We start from the raw sequence: 19,607 nt of genomic DNA, 5'->3' as shown, positions 1-19,607 counted from the left end.
CCTTAAAAAATGCTGCTGATGTCACGAAAACCAACGAACCCAAACAGAGTCTCTGGAGAACAATGGCTTTTGCAAAATGCTTTCCTTCAGCGTCTGCTTTTTGAAAACCATCACATAGTAGTGGAAGAGGTGATCTAAATCATAAATACTACTTCATGGAAAGAGTTCTGTCCTAAAAGGAATTTAAATCCTGACCTTAGACTGCTAAGCTGCTAAAGAACATTGCTAGGCACTTGGCTCCAGAATGGGCTACAGGTGCGAGGCTGTCTGCCCTCCGCCCCTTTCCCTCCATTTGGTCTGAGGGCTGCTGCCCAGCTGCCGGTCACCCTCCCTTCCTTTCCCATGACACCTGTGGCATCCAGGGCAATGGCACTCTGTGGCCTGAGCGAGGAACCCACGGACTGGACGTCCCTGCCAGGCCCTGGCCCTCTGGCGGGTCCAGGCTGCTCTGTGCCCCTGGCCTGTTTTCTGTCTTGTCACTGCTTAATGAACTGAGGCACAATCTGCTCTTATACACCAATCACCTTTAACCTGCTCCCTCCCTCTCAGCAAGGGTGTACAAACACGAAAGATAAAGAGAAGCTAAACACAAACACAACAGTAAAGAGCAGCATACGGCCTAACACGGCATGGCAAGTGCTGTAACAGGTCGTGGCAGGAGAGCTCGAGAAGGTGCTGGGAAGAGCGGCTGACTGCCTGGGAAGGGAAGGGAGGCAGCACGTCCCAGTCTCAAAGGTGTCAGAGGGAACCTCAGGGATTCGGGGACACTACTGAGGGGCAGAGGCGCTGGGAGAGGAGGATACAGCACAAGATGGGGCTGGAAGGAAAAGTATGGTCCAGACTGGATGTGGCTGCTCCCCAGATACAAGAAATCACTGATGTTCAAAAGCAGGGGAACGATCTAGTAAAATTTGTATTTTAGAAAAAGCTCTGCCAGCAGCGCTGCAGGGAGGCCGGGGCAAGGAGATGGCAGGGGCAGGGAGCGCAGGAGTGATCACGGCTCAGCTCGGGATGCGTCAGGAGCTCACAGCCTAGTGCTACGTGCATCGATAACTAGAAACTGCCCTGGAACAATGTCCACTTAACATGTCTCCTTGGAAAAAATACCCTCTTTGTAAATATTTTCAAGTCCTTTTTTGGTTATGGCATTATGAAGAGCAGGCAAAGAAGAAGCTACTTGTGCCAGTTTTCTATTCTGACCATGTCAGGCCCACGAAGCAAGAGCCCCTCTGCAGGATGGAGCTCTGGCTGCCGGCCCAGGCAGGGCTGAGCACAAACTCTTGGGGCCCTAGCAGCCTGCTAAATACGCTCCCTACGCTCTCTTCACGGACCCACAGAGTTTCAGAGGGAAGGCGACTTGACTGAGGACTAAGCGCCCGAGATCCCAGAGCTGGAGGTGGAGTTCCTTTCCTTTAAGTGGATTCACTGGTCCCTGATCTCTGGTGCCTTTAAACAAGGCAATACAGCCTCACACTCTCCCATATTCTCCAGTCGTCCTACTCTTCCCAGATCCTTCTTCCCATCCTACTGCCATAGCTTCCACATGCATCAGCCTAGATCATTCAGAAGGGCCCTCATTTCCAATACACAAAGGGCTGTATCATAATATATTGAGATCCTTTATGAAGCAGGTAATTTTTTTTCATTAGACAGAAATAAGATGCAGTATGGTGACATCCTTACTCGAGACACCCTGAGAACTTTAATTTTTAGTATAATTCCTTTTTTTTCTTCAACAGCTATACAATAGTTTCCTCAATGTAACATATGATTTCTACCATGAAATATATATACACGAGATATAACTAATACCTATTTTTGACATACCAGATAACATGTTATCTCTTATCATGAGATAAATTTATTAACAAGAGCATACCTATGACATTAGCTTTAACGTTATTCACACCATGTTGGTTTTGGTAGATCTAAACTCAATATCATATTATGTAATACTCACTTTTATTAGTGTCTGAGAGTAGCCTCATGAAATCAGAAGATAATCTTGACTTTTGCTACATGACAGGTCAACACACAGAAAGGAAACCCAACAGGTCTGACCAACAGCGTGCAGGTCCTCTATTTATACGAAATGGACATGCTCTGTCCCCTTCTGAGGTTGAAGGATCTCGTTCAGCTCCTCATTTTCCCTGCTCACCTCCAGATCCACACCTCTCCCCTGCTATGCCAACCCTCGTGGGTTCTCTCTTTACAGACACCCCCAGTACGGGCAGCCAGCACACATCTAGCCCCTCCCCGTCCACACAGACGCGCTTGGCACTAGAGGGCTACTTCTCATAACTTGTCACCTTTTGTCCACTTCCTCCTAGTATGACCACATTCAGATTTCTTCTGAGGAGTTCGAAGACCCCTTCAGACCAAGGGTTACGTTCCTGATGCCTTACCTCTTTCACATGGGTGTGAAAGGACACTGACATGTCCAGCAGGATCTTTCGCTGCTCAACACGCCGAACGAAATCTTGTATCCGGTCTTCAAGCTGATGGGCAGCCTGATAAATCTCTTCTGGGTCACATTCCCCAGTCTGAGCCAGCTGTTCTGCCGCTTCTAGTAATTTATCCGCATTGGTATATGTGTTCTGCACAAGGGAACATCGGAGAAACAGAAGGTGAATAAAAAGCAAACCAGCCAGGCTGGGAGCCATGATATACAGCAACGCGGAGGCAATCTGTGACATCTCTGATCACTTACATAATCAAGCAGAAAATATGATGGGGAGAGATGATTTTAGGACTTCTATACAGCAGCTTTTCTCAATATTGTTTGAAATTGCTGAACTCTGAACCTCATGGCAAAGCCCTTGCATCGGAAGGGGTGGCAGGGCACTTGCCGGCAGTTGCTGGCTGTCTCATGACTCAGAAAGGACTTCCAGATTTCTGCCAAGGTGGAGTCAGGAGACAGCCCATAGCCACAAATGCCCGCTTCACTTTTTCTCCCAGTTTTATGACAGAGTGGAGAGTTCCAGTTCTGTGTCTTGCAGCATGACATATTTGCTTTATAATCCCCAAAGTGCAAGTTAAAGGCTAACTTCGAAACAGACATAAGTTGCTGTCCCTTTTCACATGTTTCTACTAATTGCTAATTCTGTGCTTATCTCCTTTCTACATAAGGCTACACGGTTTTTGAGAAAAAGGAAATAACTATAAAGAAAAGTACCCAGAGTACTTTTAAAGAGTTGAAAGCTAAATGTAAACATGGTTAGAACACTCTGAAAAATACCCTAATTCTCAATAAATCAAAGGCTGTAAATGGGCTCCTCAAAGAAACAGACATGCAAAAGCCGGATGCCACCGCAGGAAACTCTAGCGAGGGGTTCGCTGAGAGAGGCCGGAGGACACCAGTGCAGGGAAAGAACAGAGTCCCGGCCTTCCAAGCAGGCCCAGAAAGTCAGCTTTTGGTTCCCTTGAGAAACAAGTTGAGCCCTTCATCCTCCTCAGTTTAGTCCTGAAGCTGAGCAGGGGAGGCATCTCAGCAGTGAGGGTGCGAGGTGGCACACAGGTAAGGGTCACAAGGGTGGCTTCCACTTTGGGAGACTGGTTACATCCAGGGGGATTTAATGACCAAGCGAGCACATTAGGAATAATGGGAGCCAAGTTTCCTTTCTGAGTGAAGGGAGTTATGAGTATAGAAAAGGAGAAAATGTGAGTTAACCCTTGGCACTGTGCAGAAATTGGAGGTTTAGGTGTGACTACATAGTTTTCAACAGACAGATGTGAATGTGCGTGTCTGTGTGTGTGTGTACACACATACTCACATGCTCACTCACGGTCTCCCTCCCCCGCCCTCTGTGCACCGTCCGGAGGAGGGCCAGGGAGCAGCAACAGCCCAACAGCAATAAGCATGCTCAGCGCCAGATTCTGGCCACTAAACACCATTCTCCTCTAAAAGGAACCAGGGCTCCTTGGAGAAACGGCTGATTGCAGGGTTGGGGTGGAATAAAGGACGATATGAGTCTCAAACATCTTTTGTACCCAAAAGTAAGGAAGTGCTCAGGGGCAACATGCTCATGTAGGGCACAGACGCCGGCCTGAGGGGGCTCCTGCCAGCCAAGTCAGGGACGATCTGAGCATCAGAGTAATCGACTCTGACAGTCACAGAGTGCCAGCCACCAAATACGATGAAACCATGAGACCACACTGACAGAAACAAATAAATAACGTTGGGTGAGGAACCAGATATCACAGAATTCCAAAGTACCTCCCACAGAGCGCTTATCGATTCCAATGGGAGAGACTGATTTTACAGTGGAGAAGGCTGGCAGACATCACCCCAGCCCAGAGGCCAAAATGAACATCATATGGGGACAAGTTAAGACCAGGCACCACCTGAGGGATGCCAATGAGGAGGATGTGGCATCACCCTGTGATACTCCTGCCCAAGACACATCACCTGAATCTGGTCATGAGAAAACACCGGACAAACCCAAGGTGAGGCGCAACCTCCAAAACACATGCCACCAATTTTCCCAAGTGTCAGGTCACAAAGTCAAGGAAAGACCACACAACTGCTCCAGGTTCAAGGACACCAAGAGGTGTGACAGTTAAATGTCACGAGTGATTCTTAACTGGATGGTTTTTACGAAGGACAGTATGGGGTCTGAGAGTTACACAGGGTGTCAAGGTTAGTTTCCTGATTTTGATGGTGGTGTTTTGGCTGTATAGGAGAATGTCATTTCTTGGAAGGAAATACACACCAAAGTAAATAGTTCAGGGAGAAAGGTGTGTGTGGGACTATCTCCTCTAGGCCCTTCCCTCCTGAGGCTGGGACTCAGCCCACGCGGCAACAGTAGACTCTCCTTGTGACAGCCAGCCCTGAGCACTAAGGGCTCCTCTGGGGAGGTTCTGCCTGCATTCTGCCCACAAAGATCCTCTGACCGTCAGAGGCTGCACATACAAGCGACTCTTCCAGGGATGGCAGGTTCGAGGTCCTCGCTTACCCCCAGCTGAGCGTCCCCTGGGAGCCATGGTCTGCATCCCTGAGACAGGCACGCTGGGGCCTCGGTGCTGGATGAAGCTACAGAGTAGCAAGCGGTATGCAGGACACAGAGTGCTGCAGACACACGCTTCTGAAAAGTCCTGTTTTCTTATTTTATTGATCATCACTATGGCTTTGAAATCATTTACCTCTCGTGTTTGACAAGTGGGTTTTCAGATGACAATGCCTTCCAACAGCTAAACATTTCATTTCCGAAAGCTTTTCCACTTCTTTGCTAGCAGGCAAAGACACTTTTTAAAAAGTCCCAAAGGAAAAAGTGCATTTTTCAATGATCTGGGACATCAAACAGCAATCATTTATCCCACTTCTCATCTTACACTCAAAGAAAACAGGTAGCGCAAAAGGTTCAAGGGCTGGGAAGGTCAGCACTCGTGTCTCTGGAACCCCTGGCCAGGCCTTCCCAAGAACAGGACCTTCCCTGGGTCCTTTAGCAACGGGGGAACAGAGAGTCTCTTGTGCTAGTATTGACCATACTGATCAGAAATGCTACCTTGTGAGCACTTACTCTGTGCCTCACAACAGCCCTGTGATGTACATACTGTTTTATTCCCACATCACAGGTGAGGTAACTGAGGCACAAAAAGATGAAGTAACTCATCCAAGTCAGTCAGTGGAGCTGGGACTGTCGAAACCACTAACGCCCGAGCCAGGCTTCCTCCCACAAGGAGACGTTCGCTCACGGGACTCAAAGGAGGTGGGGTGTCAGAAATGGAGCAAGTTTTAGAGTCTGAAGACCTGGACTTCTCCTCTCTTCCACTTGCCGTCCTGCCTTGTCCTGTCCTCTGAGGCTTCTCACTATGGCCTGTTTCTTTATCTGTGGGGTAGGGGTTATCCCTGCTGTGGGGATTAAAGGAGACAATGTAAGGGCCTGGCCAGGGTAGGGGACTGACTCGTCTCCTCTTTTTCTTGAGAAGTAAATGCAAGTTGCGTAATTGGAAGGACTCAGGGAAACAAGAGCCACAGTAAGGCAAATGCACTTCATGCCCTCCTCTTCCTCAGGATCCTTAGCTACAGAGCCTGTTTCTTCCCAAAGATGGCCAGAGGCTGCATTTAGAATCCAGTGGAAAAAAAGGGTTTTCTTGATCTTACAACAGATAGGAAAGGAGGAAAACAAGCATTTTAAGGCCTGAATACTTCTATTCCATTTGTCTGGCTTAAAGAAGAACAAAGTCTGCATATAGAAAACTTCCAAGGTATTTTATTACCATAGAAATATAATAAAAAGAATGATGAGGCAGTACTTCTACAGTGCAAATTAAATGCCCAGATAATTTAAATGATCACTTAAAAGGAAAATAGGTCCCCAGAGATCTTTTTGTCCATGACAGGAAAGCACGGTATTATCAGGAGGCCAGCTCACCATTGCCCCTCCCCAAGCACGTGTACATGGCAGAGAGATGAATGGTAAAACCACAAACACAACCAACAGACCCAGAAAGTTCCACGTGACACTTACCTAGCCATAGCAAAATACTGACTACTATCTGTATCTGTTAGCATTTGACCAGAGACACGGCTTTTTTTGCAGGGTGGGGGGAGTTTGGCAAGGTAAGGTAGGTCAGGGATAAATATACCTACAGTGCCCTCTGGAGCCATTTCCAAATGTTGCTAAGTAGCCTTAAAACACAATGCTAGCATTCGCCAAAATATGTGGATAATTTGAATGATCTAACTGTGCTAGGCAGGGACTCGGCACGATGATCACCTGCTGAGCGTCAGGCATGTTTTATTTGATAAATACCTGGCAAAGGCAGGTATTAGAAATCATTTTACAGCCAGGGGAACTGAGGCTCAGAGAGATTGAGTAACTTTTCCATGGTCATACAACTGGAAAGCAGTGGAGTCATATTAGTAAATTTTAGAAGAGTTTTTAATATGAAAAAAAAAAAAGCAGGTGAGAAGATTTGATACCTTGTAAATACATGCCAGCTTAAAGGAAATTCTTGACAGCAAATAATTTGCCCTGAATTCTACACTATTTATTTTAAAAGACTAAAAAACAACACACCTTATATTAAGAACCAAACTTATTGCAAAATGGCAGCCTAATGTACTTAAGCAAGGCTCTAACAGCTGTAACAAATCAGAAATTTAGAGCATGCTACAAAAGTGGAGGCATTCTGTACGTCCATGTGTTCCAGAGGCAGTATCCTCCTCCCAAAAGATGAATGAGTTCAGTTGTGGCCAGGGAGTTATCCGGCCTGCTTCTTTTCTGAAAATCTACAATGAACTTAAGGTTTCCTACGTTCCTAAATGACACACTCTTTATCCAGGGAGACAAGATGATTACATGGCTCATATGAAAAGCTGTTGACAGCAATGGCTTCCTGGAGAACGACTTTGTGACAGGTTCCGTTTCTGGAAGGTAATCTGAACCCCGGGGGTAAGAAGAACAGAGCGAAGGTGGTTTAAGCACTCACAGAACCAGAGATTTGCTAATGATAGTAAAGACATCTTCTGTGCTGTCAAAACCAGCTTCTTCCTGAACCAGAGTGTCCTGGGCTTTACTGGCTGTTGTAATCATAGCTTTTTAAATCTAAAAAGGAACATTAACTTGGATAACTATTTAGAAGGTAAAGGTTACCGTTAAAGAGCATCTTCCCTTCCAACAGTCATCTGCAAAAAGCTTCACATGAAAGTCTTTTTAATTTCTTTTTTTACACGAGTGCATGAAGATGTACTATGGCCGTGCACACCACACACTATAAATCAATTAGCATGGATTCAGTCAACAGGAGAGCTCTACTCACAATCACTGCACAAAGTAAAGGAATGGATCTTCAGAGTAGTCATGAGGAGGTTCTTGGCCCTGCGAAACTGCAAGCAGAAAGGATCCAAGCGCTTCCTGAGGGGACTGCAGCCGAGTCTGAAACAAATCCTGAAACCTAGGCTGCTGCACCTACGTCTCGTGCCTGCAGAAGTTACGCTGCGCTGTATGACTCACTTCCACCAAGTAAACATGAGGCTCAAATTTTTGGGTTCCTCCTTCTCAGAATGCTAGAATTGTTCTATATAATAATCTATATTTAGTACATTTTGATGAACTCAACCATAAAGTTTCACCACTTCCTTTCTGAATCTCTGTTATGTTACTTCATCATGCCACAACCCACTACTTAAGTTGAGTAGAAGAAAAACTTCATTAAATAAATTGCTAACTTAAGATTTCTAAACTAAAACAAATTTAGAATTAATTTTACAAAGGAACCATCAAAACACAACACCAAGAAATGAAAGTAACTAACATTAAACTTAACTGTAAAAAGGAAACTTCTTCTCTCTAGATCCTAAAATTTGTTCTACCTTTGTGAATTTATTTCAGAAAATCAAATAAGGCTCTTTATTAAGCACTCAAGATCCCTGTGTTCCAAATCTCTGGTCCAAGTACTAACCAGGCCCGACTCTGCTTAGCTTCCGAGATCAAATGAGATCGGGCGTGTTCAGGGTGGTATGTCCATAGACCCCTCTGTTCCAATTCTTAAGGTATCTCCAAAGGTTGTTCTGTCCCAAAAAACCCACATAACCCTAAAATATGACCTGTCACAGTACTTCTAATCACTGTTTGCTTTGACAGAAAGCAGACAGAGAGGGGAAGAGCAGAGAAGGGAGGCTGGTGAAGGTAACTCCTTTCAGCAGGCCTCATCCGCCCTGTGCCAAAACGAGACTGGGTCACGCTGTCTTTGGGAAGAGCTAGAGAACTCTCATGAACGAAGCTATAAATACAAAGCATAATTCTGCCTCTAGACGGAGGCCACTGTTTGTCTCTAGACCACATCTACTACACAGGGTCTTAACAAATCAGCCAGGCTTCTTATGGAGCCAGCCACCTAACAGTCATGATCGCTTCCTGATTAAAATGCTACTAAAAACAAATCTTTATTAAACAAGGTGGAGGGGCTAGAGAGAGTTCACCGTTTTTCTTCAGGTCTTGCACCCCCGGCCCACCTTACCCTATTTAATCTGTGGCTGGCTCCTCTCTGGCAGGGCAGTCCCTCTCCCTACAACATTTGATGGTGGAATTTTGAGGCTGAGCAAACTCCTTTCAGAACTAGCCGAAATGGTTCAGGGAGTGTTTTTCTGGGATATGTGAGGTCCGCGTGCAAGGGTGCTAGCATGTACTAGATTCCAGAGCTCCAGGGGGCAGGACCGCGTCTGTCTTGTTCTCTCCTGATCACTTGGTGCTGTCACACGACAGGGGGTCACTATTTATTTATGGACTGAATGAATCAGATACATTCACTCTAATGAGAGAGGAGGGGAATTATGTGGGCAGCTGGGTCTCAGTTCATGGTCAACAATAACTGACTGCTGAGTGCCTGCTGCTTGCAGCTCCATCAGCTAGACCGGAGCTGGACAGTGGGTGGCAAGGAAGCGGAGTACCAGTGGCAGAGCACTCTCTGAAACCAACTGGCACCTAAAAAATACAGCAGCAGCAAGTGATGTTCTTCAAGAGAGGAAAGAGTCTACACATACTCAGTGCCAGAAGAAAAAGATGCTGGGAAGGAAGCCATAATGAAGGAAGCACGTGTGGCTGGGGGTTGGGGAGAGCACAAGGAGAGAGGAGAAGCCAAGACACCAGAGTGAGAGCAGGCCCAGCGGATGGGGTGGAGCCTGTGCCACACCTGACGGCAGGCGTGGAAGGGAGGCGGCCCGAGAGGACAGACTGGGCATCTGAGTGCGGCTCCCCGCCCTGGGAGGCCCCCCAGCCGTGCCACACAACGTCAACCTGCCATCCTCTGCATCTGCCTCCAACACCTGTCTTTGTCGCTAAGCCGAATTCTATTAATTTTCATGTCTTGGCCAAGACATCAAGCACTGCCACAGAAAGCCTCTGGCAGCTTGCCACACCCCCTGGGAGTCGGGGGGTCTGGGTCTAAGGCTACCTGCCCACCCCCCAACCTGGCAGAATGCCTGACATGCAGCGGGTGATTATTTAAAAACCAGATGGAGGGAAAGTGGGTGCAGATATTCGCAAAGTGAACAGAAGTGATTGTTTAAAAGTCTCCGTTCACACAGAGGTCAGATTTGGGCTTAAACACTTTCATTTTGGGGAAAAGGGTCAGGTACCCCTTGGAGTCCCTGGACAATCTGCAAGAGATGGTGAGAAAGGGCAGAAAAAGGACAAGGCTCAGATGGGAGAGGCAGGAACATGACAGCCAACTGCCTTGTTTCCAACCAGGTGAAAAGCAGCCCCTGGTGCAGGGTGCTACTTCAACCCTTTGCCTGCCCTAGAAACCTACAGGCAGAAACATTCCTCAGAAATAAAGTTTTTCTGATCTCGCTGTCCCAAGAACTTGTGTTGACAGCTTCGACGATTGTCTTAGCCATGAGGAAATAAGCTCACCATCAGAAGACAGAGCAACATTAGCCCTAGAAGACACTTCTTTAATTTAGGATAAAAGGAACCAAAGGAACTGGCAGAAAGGTCAAAAAGGGTGGCGGACCCACAAGAGAAACTTCAGGAACCTGTCGTCCTCCATATTAGAAAGTGTTCCAGAAGGTGTGTGGAGGGGAGGAGGGCAGCCAGTCTGCAGTCATGTGTACACATGCCTCTTGAGGTGAGAGCCTCAATTTCTAGAACCTGGTTGTTTGTAGTTCTGGTTCTGCCTCTTAGATTCTTTGGTGCCTGAAGTCTTTATTCATATGACCGGAATTTCACATGCATCCTCAAACCACGGTAAATACAGCAATAGCTTATCTTATGAAAAAAATAAAGGGGAGATAGGAACACATTTTCCACATTTCTTATGCTACAAAGAGGCAAAATGTCTTCCAGCAGGTGAAAGTGGGGAGAGTGCATTTAACATGGAAAAGAGAAATGCTTCAAAGACACACAGAGTGTGTGGCCAGGCTGCAGAATACACAATCGTTCCTCTCTGGTTTCTTGGGATCCGTAAAGCAGAAAGGTTGCGACTGTCATTTTTACTTTACATATGAAGACATCGATCGGGCATGGTGGTTCACACCTGTAACCCTAGCACTCTGGGAGGCCAAGGTGGGAGGATAGCTTGAGCTCAGGAGTTCGAGACCAGCCTGAGCAAGAGCAAGACTCCATCTCTCCTAAAAATAGAAAAATCAGCCAGGCGTGGTGGCGCGCACCTATAGTCCCAGCTACTCAGGAGGCTGAGGCAGGAGGATCACTTGAGCCCAAGAGTTTGAGGTTGCTGTGAGCTATGATGACAACACTACACTCTACCCAGGGTGACAGAGCAAGACTCAGTCTCAAAAAAATAAAATAAAAAGACACGTACAGAAGGTAACATTTTAAAAGCATTTTCACAGAACAGGACTTAAGTACAGTTTGTTATCCTGTAATTCTACCTGATATTTTAGTTCTTGACTAAACAAGTGTATAATCAAACCCTTTGTTATGTGAAACACACTGACTCACATAGCCATGGTTTAGTCCTGTTTATTTTTGTTTTATAAATTTTGAGACTACATTGTTAATATATATTGATATTCTTCCTTTTATAACTGAAGATCCTCTTTATTTCTAACAATGTTTTATGCTTTCAAGTCTATTTTAATATTAATATTCCTATACCAATTTTTTTGTTAATATTTTCCTGCTAGATCATTTTCTTATACCGTATATACTTTGAAGCTTCCTGGGTATTTATGTTCAGGTGTTTTCTTCGGAAATAATACATAGCATAATTTTTAAATGATAGTCAATCTGAGATTCTTTGTCTTTTAGCAAGTATAATCTATTTTGCATTTGGTATAGTTACTGATATTTTTGGACAAATTTCTACATCTTATGTTGTAATTTCTACCATGATTTTTGTTGTTCTAATTTCTTTTGCTTCCTCCAGACCCATTTTCCTGAGTTTTCATTTATCTGGTTTTCTGTATTTTTTTCCCTTTAAAGTGGTTTGGAAGTGATGCTTTCTATCCCTGTACTATTAGTCGTCATTCAAAAATGCTAATATGCACACCTGAACCAACAATCTAAGATAAGCAGCATGCCTGCTGCCATCCTGCTCAGAACATCTTACCATCTCTTGTGTTACCATGAGCTGATACTTTAGTTCGTTTTCAACTCCCTCCCAAATTCATTGTCTTTTCTTTAAATGGTCAATCCTTTGATCTACAAACATATTTCCCAATTTCTTTGCTCATTATTGATCACAGCCCATTCTTCTCATACTTTCTTTTTATCCACTTAATTAACTGAAAAAATACTTGCTAAATACCTAAACATGTCAGGCATTTGTCTAGGTGCTGGTGACACTGAACAAAACAAAGTCCCTGTTCTCGTGGAGCTTAAATTACAGTGGGTGCTTATATTATTCTTACTAAATAGTTTTTACGGTAAGTATGTAAGTGGTAAACTCTCAATCTTGGTCTATAGTTTGTCCCCACTATTGAGTTCAGCTGGGTACAGAATTCCAGTTCAGACTTACTTTTCCCTCAGGACTCCATTCCATTATCTTCTGGAATCTATGGTTGCTGATCAGAAGTTGGCTTTCTCACAGGCGTCATTTTGTCAATTCTCTCTTCTTGTTTTTAAGATTGTCTTTGATGTTTCTTAGTTTTACCACACTATGTCTGAGTTTGGATCTGTCCTGCTTAGACAACTTCTTTTTCAAATGAATTTTTCAGATATATATACATATATACATATATATATACCCACATACACACACATGTGCCACATTGTTGTACTCTCTCCCTTCTTCACTCCCCTTTCTTTCAAAAAACCCAACAAAACAAAAAGCACATTTCCCAAACCACCATGAGCTGTGAGGAGGAACTGCATGTGAGCTTTACAAGATGCTGCCGCACACCGCCTTATCCTTGCTTCCTCTCTAGGAGCCACTCCTGGGCCTATTTTTCAGAAAGCTACCTTTAGAGAGGTTAAGTTACTTATCACCAATGCTCAAACTCTGTAAATCCCACACTCTGGACATGCTGCACTCCTGTCTCCTGTTTCCTAAGCACACGCATTTAAAAGAACTGGAAACAGGACAAACAATGCTGGTCCATTATTACAGAAAGGGATCATTTTTCTCCAACTACGAATTGAAATTTCACAAATTAGTCAACAGACATTAGTATAACAAATATGACAAAAACATCCCAGATATATTTCTGTTTCAGGAACATCATGTTTTACAAAAGGGCCAACTGACAAATCACGTTTCTGCCTGGACAATGACAACTTCACTCTGAAATCTGAGCACTGACCCCATCTGAATCACCTCCAACATATCCAGCTAATGCTAACTTACCTCAAATGTGGTGAAAACTGTAATTCAAAGCCAGCCACAGGGGTACTTACGGGATAAAATAGCAGAAGCCATTACCTGTGCCACTTCTTCAAAATCCTCATGACGTTTCTGCAAAGCTCTGGCCCGATGCAGAGATTTCCCCACACCTGTGTGTTTGCTCAGGAATGCTTCTCCGTGGTTCTCGATCCAATCCAGCACCTGCAAAGAAATACGGGTACATATGCCATAAGAACTATGTCCTGCCTTGTTCAATGTTTAGGGGAATTCAAGGAAGACCCATTCTGTTGTCAAATCTCTAAGAAACAAGAAGCAAATGAGAAAAAAAATCTGGAAGATACAACTGGATATTAATTTAACACATTTGATAATTACAAGCTGATAATTACATCAGCTTTCCCACCAGGACTTTAATCAGCTCTTATGTTAAAAGTGTAAATCTTTTCATGTATAAACGTTACATGCAATAATGATTAAATTAAATCTCACCTCATTTTACGCATGACTGAGCCCCCGAACTGACTGGGTTTTGCATAAGATAGTGATTATCAAGCCACAGAGGACCAATTTAAGGTAACATTTTTATAAGGCTTAAAACTACACAACTCAGGGAATTTAACTTTAACTACAGAGTTAATTTTTTTCTATCTCTTCTGTAGAAGACTCAAAACACATAAGTAAAATCCAAACAAACATTACATATGCCTTAGTCCTGATTTTTAAGGATAACTTATTTTTTAAACAAAGATGCCTGCAAAAGCTAAGCATTCCACGAATTACTTAAAAATTCTTGCTAGTTGAAATCCACTAAAGAGAAGGAGTGAAAGCAAAGCAGTGCGATCTGATGTTTTAAATTTCGTGGTTGGGACTGGTAGTTCATTGGTTCCTGTACTTCGGAAATCACAAAACACCAACAATATCTAATAAAATACAGTTGACTCTTAAATAAAACAGGTCTGAACTGTGCAGGGCCCCCTAATACGTCATTTTTTTTTCAATAAATACAGTTGGCCTTCCATATTGGTGGGTTCCACATCTGCAACCCAACATGGATGGAAAATACAGTATTTGTAGGATACATAACCCATGTATATGGGTTTTCTCATCCTTGGGTTCCAAAGAGCCAACTGCGGGACTTGAGTACGTGCGGATTTTGGTATCCATGGGTGGTCCTGGAACGAGCCCCCGCAGATACTGAGGGATGACTGTATTTACACTACATCAAATGTCCACTTTGTCTCTCTCTGATGAAGAGGCGATAACCAGCAAAAAAACTAAATTATTGATATTTCTAGCTAAAAACTAAAAAATGTAAGTACATTTGTTAATGTGCTGCCAAAGTATTTAAGCCTCATTCATACTTTGCACGTTTGTAACTATGTTATTCTCTTAATCCATTCATGCTGCTACAACAAAATACCTTATACTGGGTAATTTAGAAACAAAGAAATTTATTGCTCACAGCTCTGGGGACTGGAATGGTCAAGCTCAAGGCACTAGCAGATTCAGCGTCTGCTGAGGGCTCATCCTCACTGGTGGCACCTTCTGTGTGCCCTCACAAGGCTGAAGGGGCAAACGAGCTCCTCTGGGCCTCTTTTATAAGGGCACTAATCCCATTCACAACGGTGGCACCCTCACGACCTCATCCCCTCCCCAAAGCTCCACCTCTTAATATCACCACCTTGTGGATTATGTTTTAACATATGAATCTGGGGGAACATATTCATAGCAGGGACCTAAGGATGCAGATCAAAATGATCTTGGATTAAAGAACAAACAGAGGCATGCGCAGCAAACACAGTGGTCCGGAGGGCAGTCTGGAAGCAGGCCAGCCACAGCGCTCTGGTAATGGCAAAATGAAAGGGGCTTAGCTTGTGGTTCCTTGCTACAAAAAGGATCCCTTGCCCTTTATTAACTGTACTGTGGAGAGAGCAGCTGCACTGACAGATATCTAGAAAAAAAGATGCAGCTGGCAAGGGCCAGTGCCTGATTTGTTCTCCATTGCTCCAAATCAGTGACCTTCGAACCTGAGGGTGGCCTAAGGGTCTTTCCTGCACAGGGTCTAGCAAAGTCAGAATTACATGTAAATAAAAAATGGCTTGCAAACCTTGACAAACCTCTTGTGGTCCTCTGTGAAGACCCTTGTAGAGCTGGCAGAAGCTGAGATTAGATGTGCAGGACATGTGGGGTAGGGATGGAGCCAGGCCTGGCAGTGGGTGTGCAGGCAAAGCTACACATTCACCTTATGGCTACAGTTTATTCCTGAGCCTTTGTTGTCAGTATTGTCATTCTGCTGTCCCCTGGGCTTACTGCCAGAGCCATTCTTACTGGCTCCACTGTCTTCTGTCAACTGTGCCAATGTGTTGCCCAGTTCTTCTGATTCTCCTTCCGAAAGCTCCCCCGTTCCCACCCCTTCATTTCCAGCCCCCTTGCACACAGACATAAAATCTAGCTGCTGCTCTTAGGCAAGTTCCTTGCCCTTTCTCAGCTTCCATTTCCTCCCCTGCTCAACAGTGACAATCAGGGGGAGTGGTGAGCATTAGATGGCATCTAGGTTGAGCTTTTTATTTTGAGTGCAGCAAAAAAACAGCACATGTGCCACCCCCACACATAAACCAGAACCTGCAGCAGGCTTCCATCTCACCTTGAGCTCCTTGATGGCACAGGCTATGCACACTGCATTGCTTTTTTACTAGTGTGCTGAGTACATTATTTTTCTTTCTTGAGATGATACAGACAGAAAAAAAAAGGAGAAAAAAGAGAGAGAGACACAGACAGACCCCTTTAAGGTAGTGCTGTATGCACCACCTGACTTCAAGGCAGATGTAAAGCTGCTGAGTTGTTTACAGGACAGTCTCTTGGTATGTATTATAAAACACAGGTCCTGTTCCATTCCTAAGGAAATGTCTCAATGAGAACTTCAAGACCTCTCAATCTCTAAGAATGGATACATGTACTGGAATGTGCCTCTGGGTACAAGGCCAGTGCCATGCAGAAGACAAGCAGTTTAAGCCTGAAGAGACTGTAAAGGTATGTAGGTAACACCTACACCACCGTCCACCTGCCTGCAAGATCTACATGAAGGGCTAGGGAGACTTTTTTTTTAAATACTATATAGTGTATTCTGTATACTCCTCAACTGTAAAAAGAAAAAGCAAGCCACCAGTAAGCAGCAAACCTCGTGATTACTGGCAACTCCACAGAGAATTGAAAAAAGAGCACAATTTCAAAAAGTAAAAGATAAACATTATTTGGTAGAAAGGGCTAGAAGAAGCAAAATGCAGTATTTTAAAAATACTAAAAATTTGTTTTTTAAGCATAAGAAAAGTATTTCAGGAAGTACAAGGTGGAAATAAAAGCCATTATGAACCCACCACTCAGGGTTATGAAGAGCACTTTTATCAGCGGTTCTTTCAGACAGAAATGTAAATACCAGGTAAAGCATATTGCCAACAGACATGAAAGTAATTCAAAGGAGAATGTAAAAATTCCAAGCACTTTATTAAAATAATTGCAGACAGTTATAAAATCCAGCTAATACTCAAAACCAAACTCCTCCACAAGGCTTCTGCTTCTGTTATAAGGATGGGTAGACTTCCCAGCTTACCGAGTGATCCTGAATCAATACACGTACCTAAGTAACATTTTAAAGACATGCCTGTGGAATGTCTCAATTTAAAACATAAAAAGATTAGCAAGTCAGGGGCTTTATCATCCTAGCCCAGCCAGCTTCCTCCCTGACCTCAGTGCTGGCCAGCGGCTGTCATCTATTTGCCCTGTGACCTCAACCCAGGGACAAGGAGGCTGGCACAGGCTTGCTGCCTTCCTTCCAGATTCAATGGAAAGGGCGAAAGCTGATCCCTTCTCATGGCTTCCTGGCCCAGAGGCAGAAGAGCAAAGCTGGGAGGGCACGACCACCTTCCTCTCTGTTTAGAGGATGTGGGGGCTCCTTCCTCTGTACATCAGTGCCCTCTAATGGACACAATGACAGCCCCAAGGTCGAGGTCACTCCAAAGTGCATCACCCTCACTTAAATCAGCACTTAAGTCAAATGTCAGACGTGCAGGAAATCGTATGGATTGTTTAGCTTAACCCTCTGTTTGTAATGAAAAGGAAACCAAGGCCCTAATTACAAGACTGAACATGATGATGGCAAGTGTGATTATGATCATTTATAAACTAATAATCACCTTGCCATCTGAGCACCTGCTGCTGAAGTAGGCACTGACCTAAGGCTGGTTGTGCACTAAGCCATCGGTCGTCACATTGAATCACCGGTAGGTATGACCCTTATCCCTCTTACAGATGAAGACACAGGACACAGGGGTCTCAGCTACGTTGCAGAAAAGCCATTCGTGGACTGGGTCCCAGGACACCTGGCCTCAGGGCACTTCCTTACCTCTAGTCTACTGCCTCTTCTTTGAGTTGGCACAAGTGACATGCATGTAGGTAGAAAAGGAAAGAGCTCCATTTTTGTTCCAGAGAGGTTCAGGCTATCAAGTAAATAACCTCTGAGGAAAAGACATTGTCACAATGGACAGCAAAGCTAGGATACGGCAAATCAGCAAACACTTCCCAACCCTCTATTCAACGCCTCAGGGACCGGCCACAGGCACCTTCCCACCCACTCCCTGCAGCAGAGTTGTGGCCATCCTGCATAACCTAGCTGTAAAATAATTTTCTACAGTAAGCCCTTACTAGCTAATATTTACTAGGTTTTGTGGATTCGTATTTCGAAGTAATTACTATTTCTTTAAGGACCTGTGAATAACTACTAAATCCTCATCGAAGAGGAGACTAAATCTCATAAAGCCCACCTCACAACAACATGTGCTATGAAGACCCATGTAAATGATATTTTTCCTTTAAAATGCAGAGGTGTTTATTTCAAATACTTACTAGAGTAGTTTTCTATCATCATCATGCATCATGTCATTGTCATCAGCATCATTTATTGCGAGGCTATTCTGTGCTACGCTTGGGAAGGGCAATATAGGTCCATAACCCCTTATCCACAAAAAGCTCTGAAATTCCAAATATTTTCTCAAAATTTGGTTCCAAAATTCATTTGGCAATAAAACTTCACCTGAGGGTATTTATAGTCTTTATTGATGCCTTTAATGTGAGTTTTTATACATTTGGCTGCAGAAACAGCCGTGTGTTAGATCATGGGGGGCTGCCCAGACTCTGCTAGGAGTGTTATGTACCATAAACTGTGCTAGCTTTCTAAGCTTTGAAAAATTCTGAGTTGCAAACCAAAAATCAGGACTATACATAAAAGGGAGTGAACTTTCATCATCCTTATTAAGCAAGAAATTGAGCTTGAGAGAAGTTAAGTAACTTGCCTAAAAAAAGAGATTCAAACGCAGGTCTTAACTCCAAGATCACTGTATTACATTACGGTTTGTAAATACTGTCTAAAAACCTTTAAGATACTTCCAAAATCAGAGTTCCATCTCTAGACTTGCTATTCGTAAAAACTAGATAACACATCTGACATAAAACAACCAAGAACACATTAAGCTAGTTTATTTTTACTGGTAACTTTGGATCCAAAAAAGCATTCAGAGAAAACATACAAACATTTGTAGACTCCAGATACTGTTTTAAAGGAGACAAAACATAGTGAATAATAGTGTTTTCTGTCTTATAAATCAGAGCCCCTTCTAAGTCACATTTTATGCACACAAAAATGAAAATATTAAGCTCTTCTGATTCTATATTGAGTTTTTAAAATATGTTAAACAAATGAAAACAAGGGTAATTCTAAAATACGCCAAATGTTTTTTTATACAAAATCAGATTTTTTTCCAGTTGAAAATATGAATTTTCTCCATGCCCACTCTAAATTCTCTATAAAACCAAAATTAATAATCTGGTTTCATTTATTTTAGTAACGTCCTCGTTCAATCACTGTTGGCTTTATTTAAAATCCCTGAGGAAACCAATCTAGAAATGAACATATTACATTTTGAGTTTTCTTGACTATCAAATCAATGGTATTTAAGTGATAGAACAGAAGATGACTGATCGATTCAACAACATCATTTCAAATTTGCTAAACATAAGTATGTAACCAAAAAAGGGACTTTCATTTAGATAATTTCTTTTTTTTTTTTTTTTTGAGACAAGGTCCCACCCTGTCACCCAGGCTGGAGTGCAGTGTAGTCATCATAGCTCACTGCAGCCTCCAACTCCCGGGCTCAAGCGATCCTCCTGCCTCAGCCTCCTGAGTACCTGGCACTACAGGTGTGTGCTACCACACCTGGCTAGTTTTTTTTTCTTTTTTGTAGAGACAGGGTGTCCCTGTGTTGCTCTCACTGGTCTCAAACTCGTGGCCTCAAGAGATCCTCTTGGCT

The 19,607-nt window shown here is 43.7% G+C and overlaps 1 protein-coding gene across 1 annotated transcript in view; it reads right to left on the bottom strand.

Moving 5' to 3' along the window:
* Nucleotides 1-19,607, bottom strand: part of TRIO (trio Rho guanine nucleotide exchange factor) — a 188,563-nt gene that overhangs the window by 130,468 nt on the left and 38,488 nt on the right. The window contains exons 8-9 of the mRNA XM_012642750.1: nt 13,327-13,449; nt 2,406-2,597 (exon numbers count right to left, since the gene is read on the bottom strand). Of these exons, the coding sequence (XP_012498204.1) occupies nt 2,406-2,597; nt 13,327-13,449 (315 nt within the window). The remainder of the gene's footprint in view (nt 1-2,405; nt 2,598-13,326; nt 13,450-19,607) is intronic.

Source organism: Propithecus coquereli, unplaced genomic scaffold (genome assembly GCF_000956105.1).
Source record: "Propithecus coquereli isolate 6110/MARCELLA unplaced genomic scaffold, Pcoq_1.0 Scaffold100, whole genome shotgun sequence".
Taxonomy (NCBI): domain Eukaryota; kingdom Metazoa; phylum Chordata; class Mammalia; order Primates; family Indriidae; genus Propithecus; species Propithecus coquereli.
This window is presented reverse-complemented; position numbering and strand designations above follow the sequence as displayed.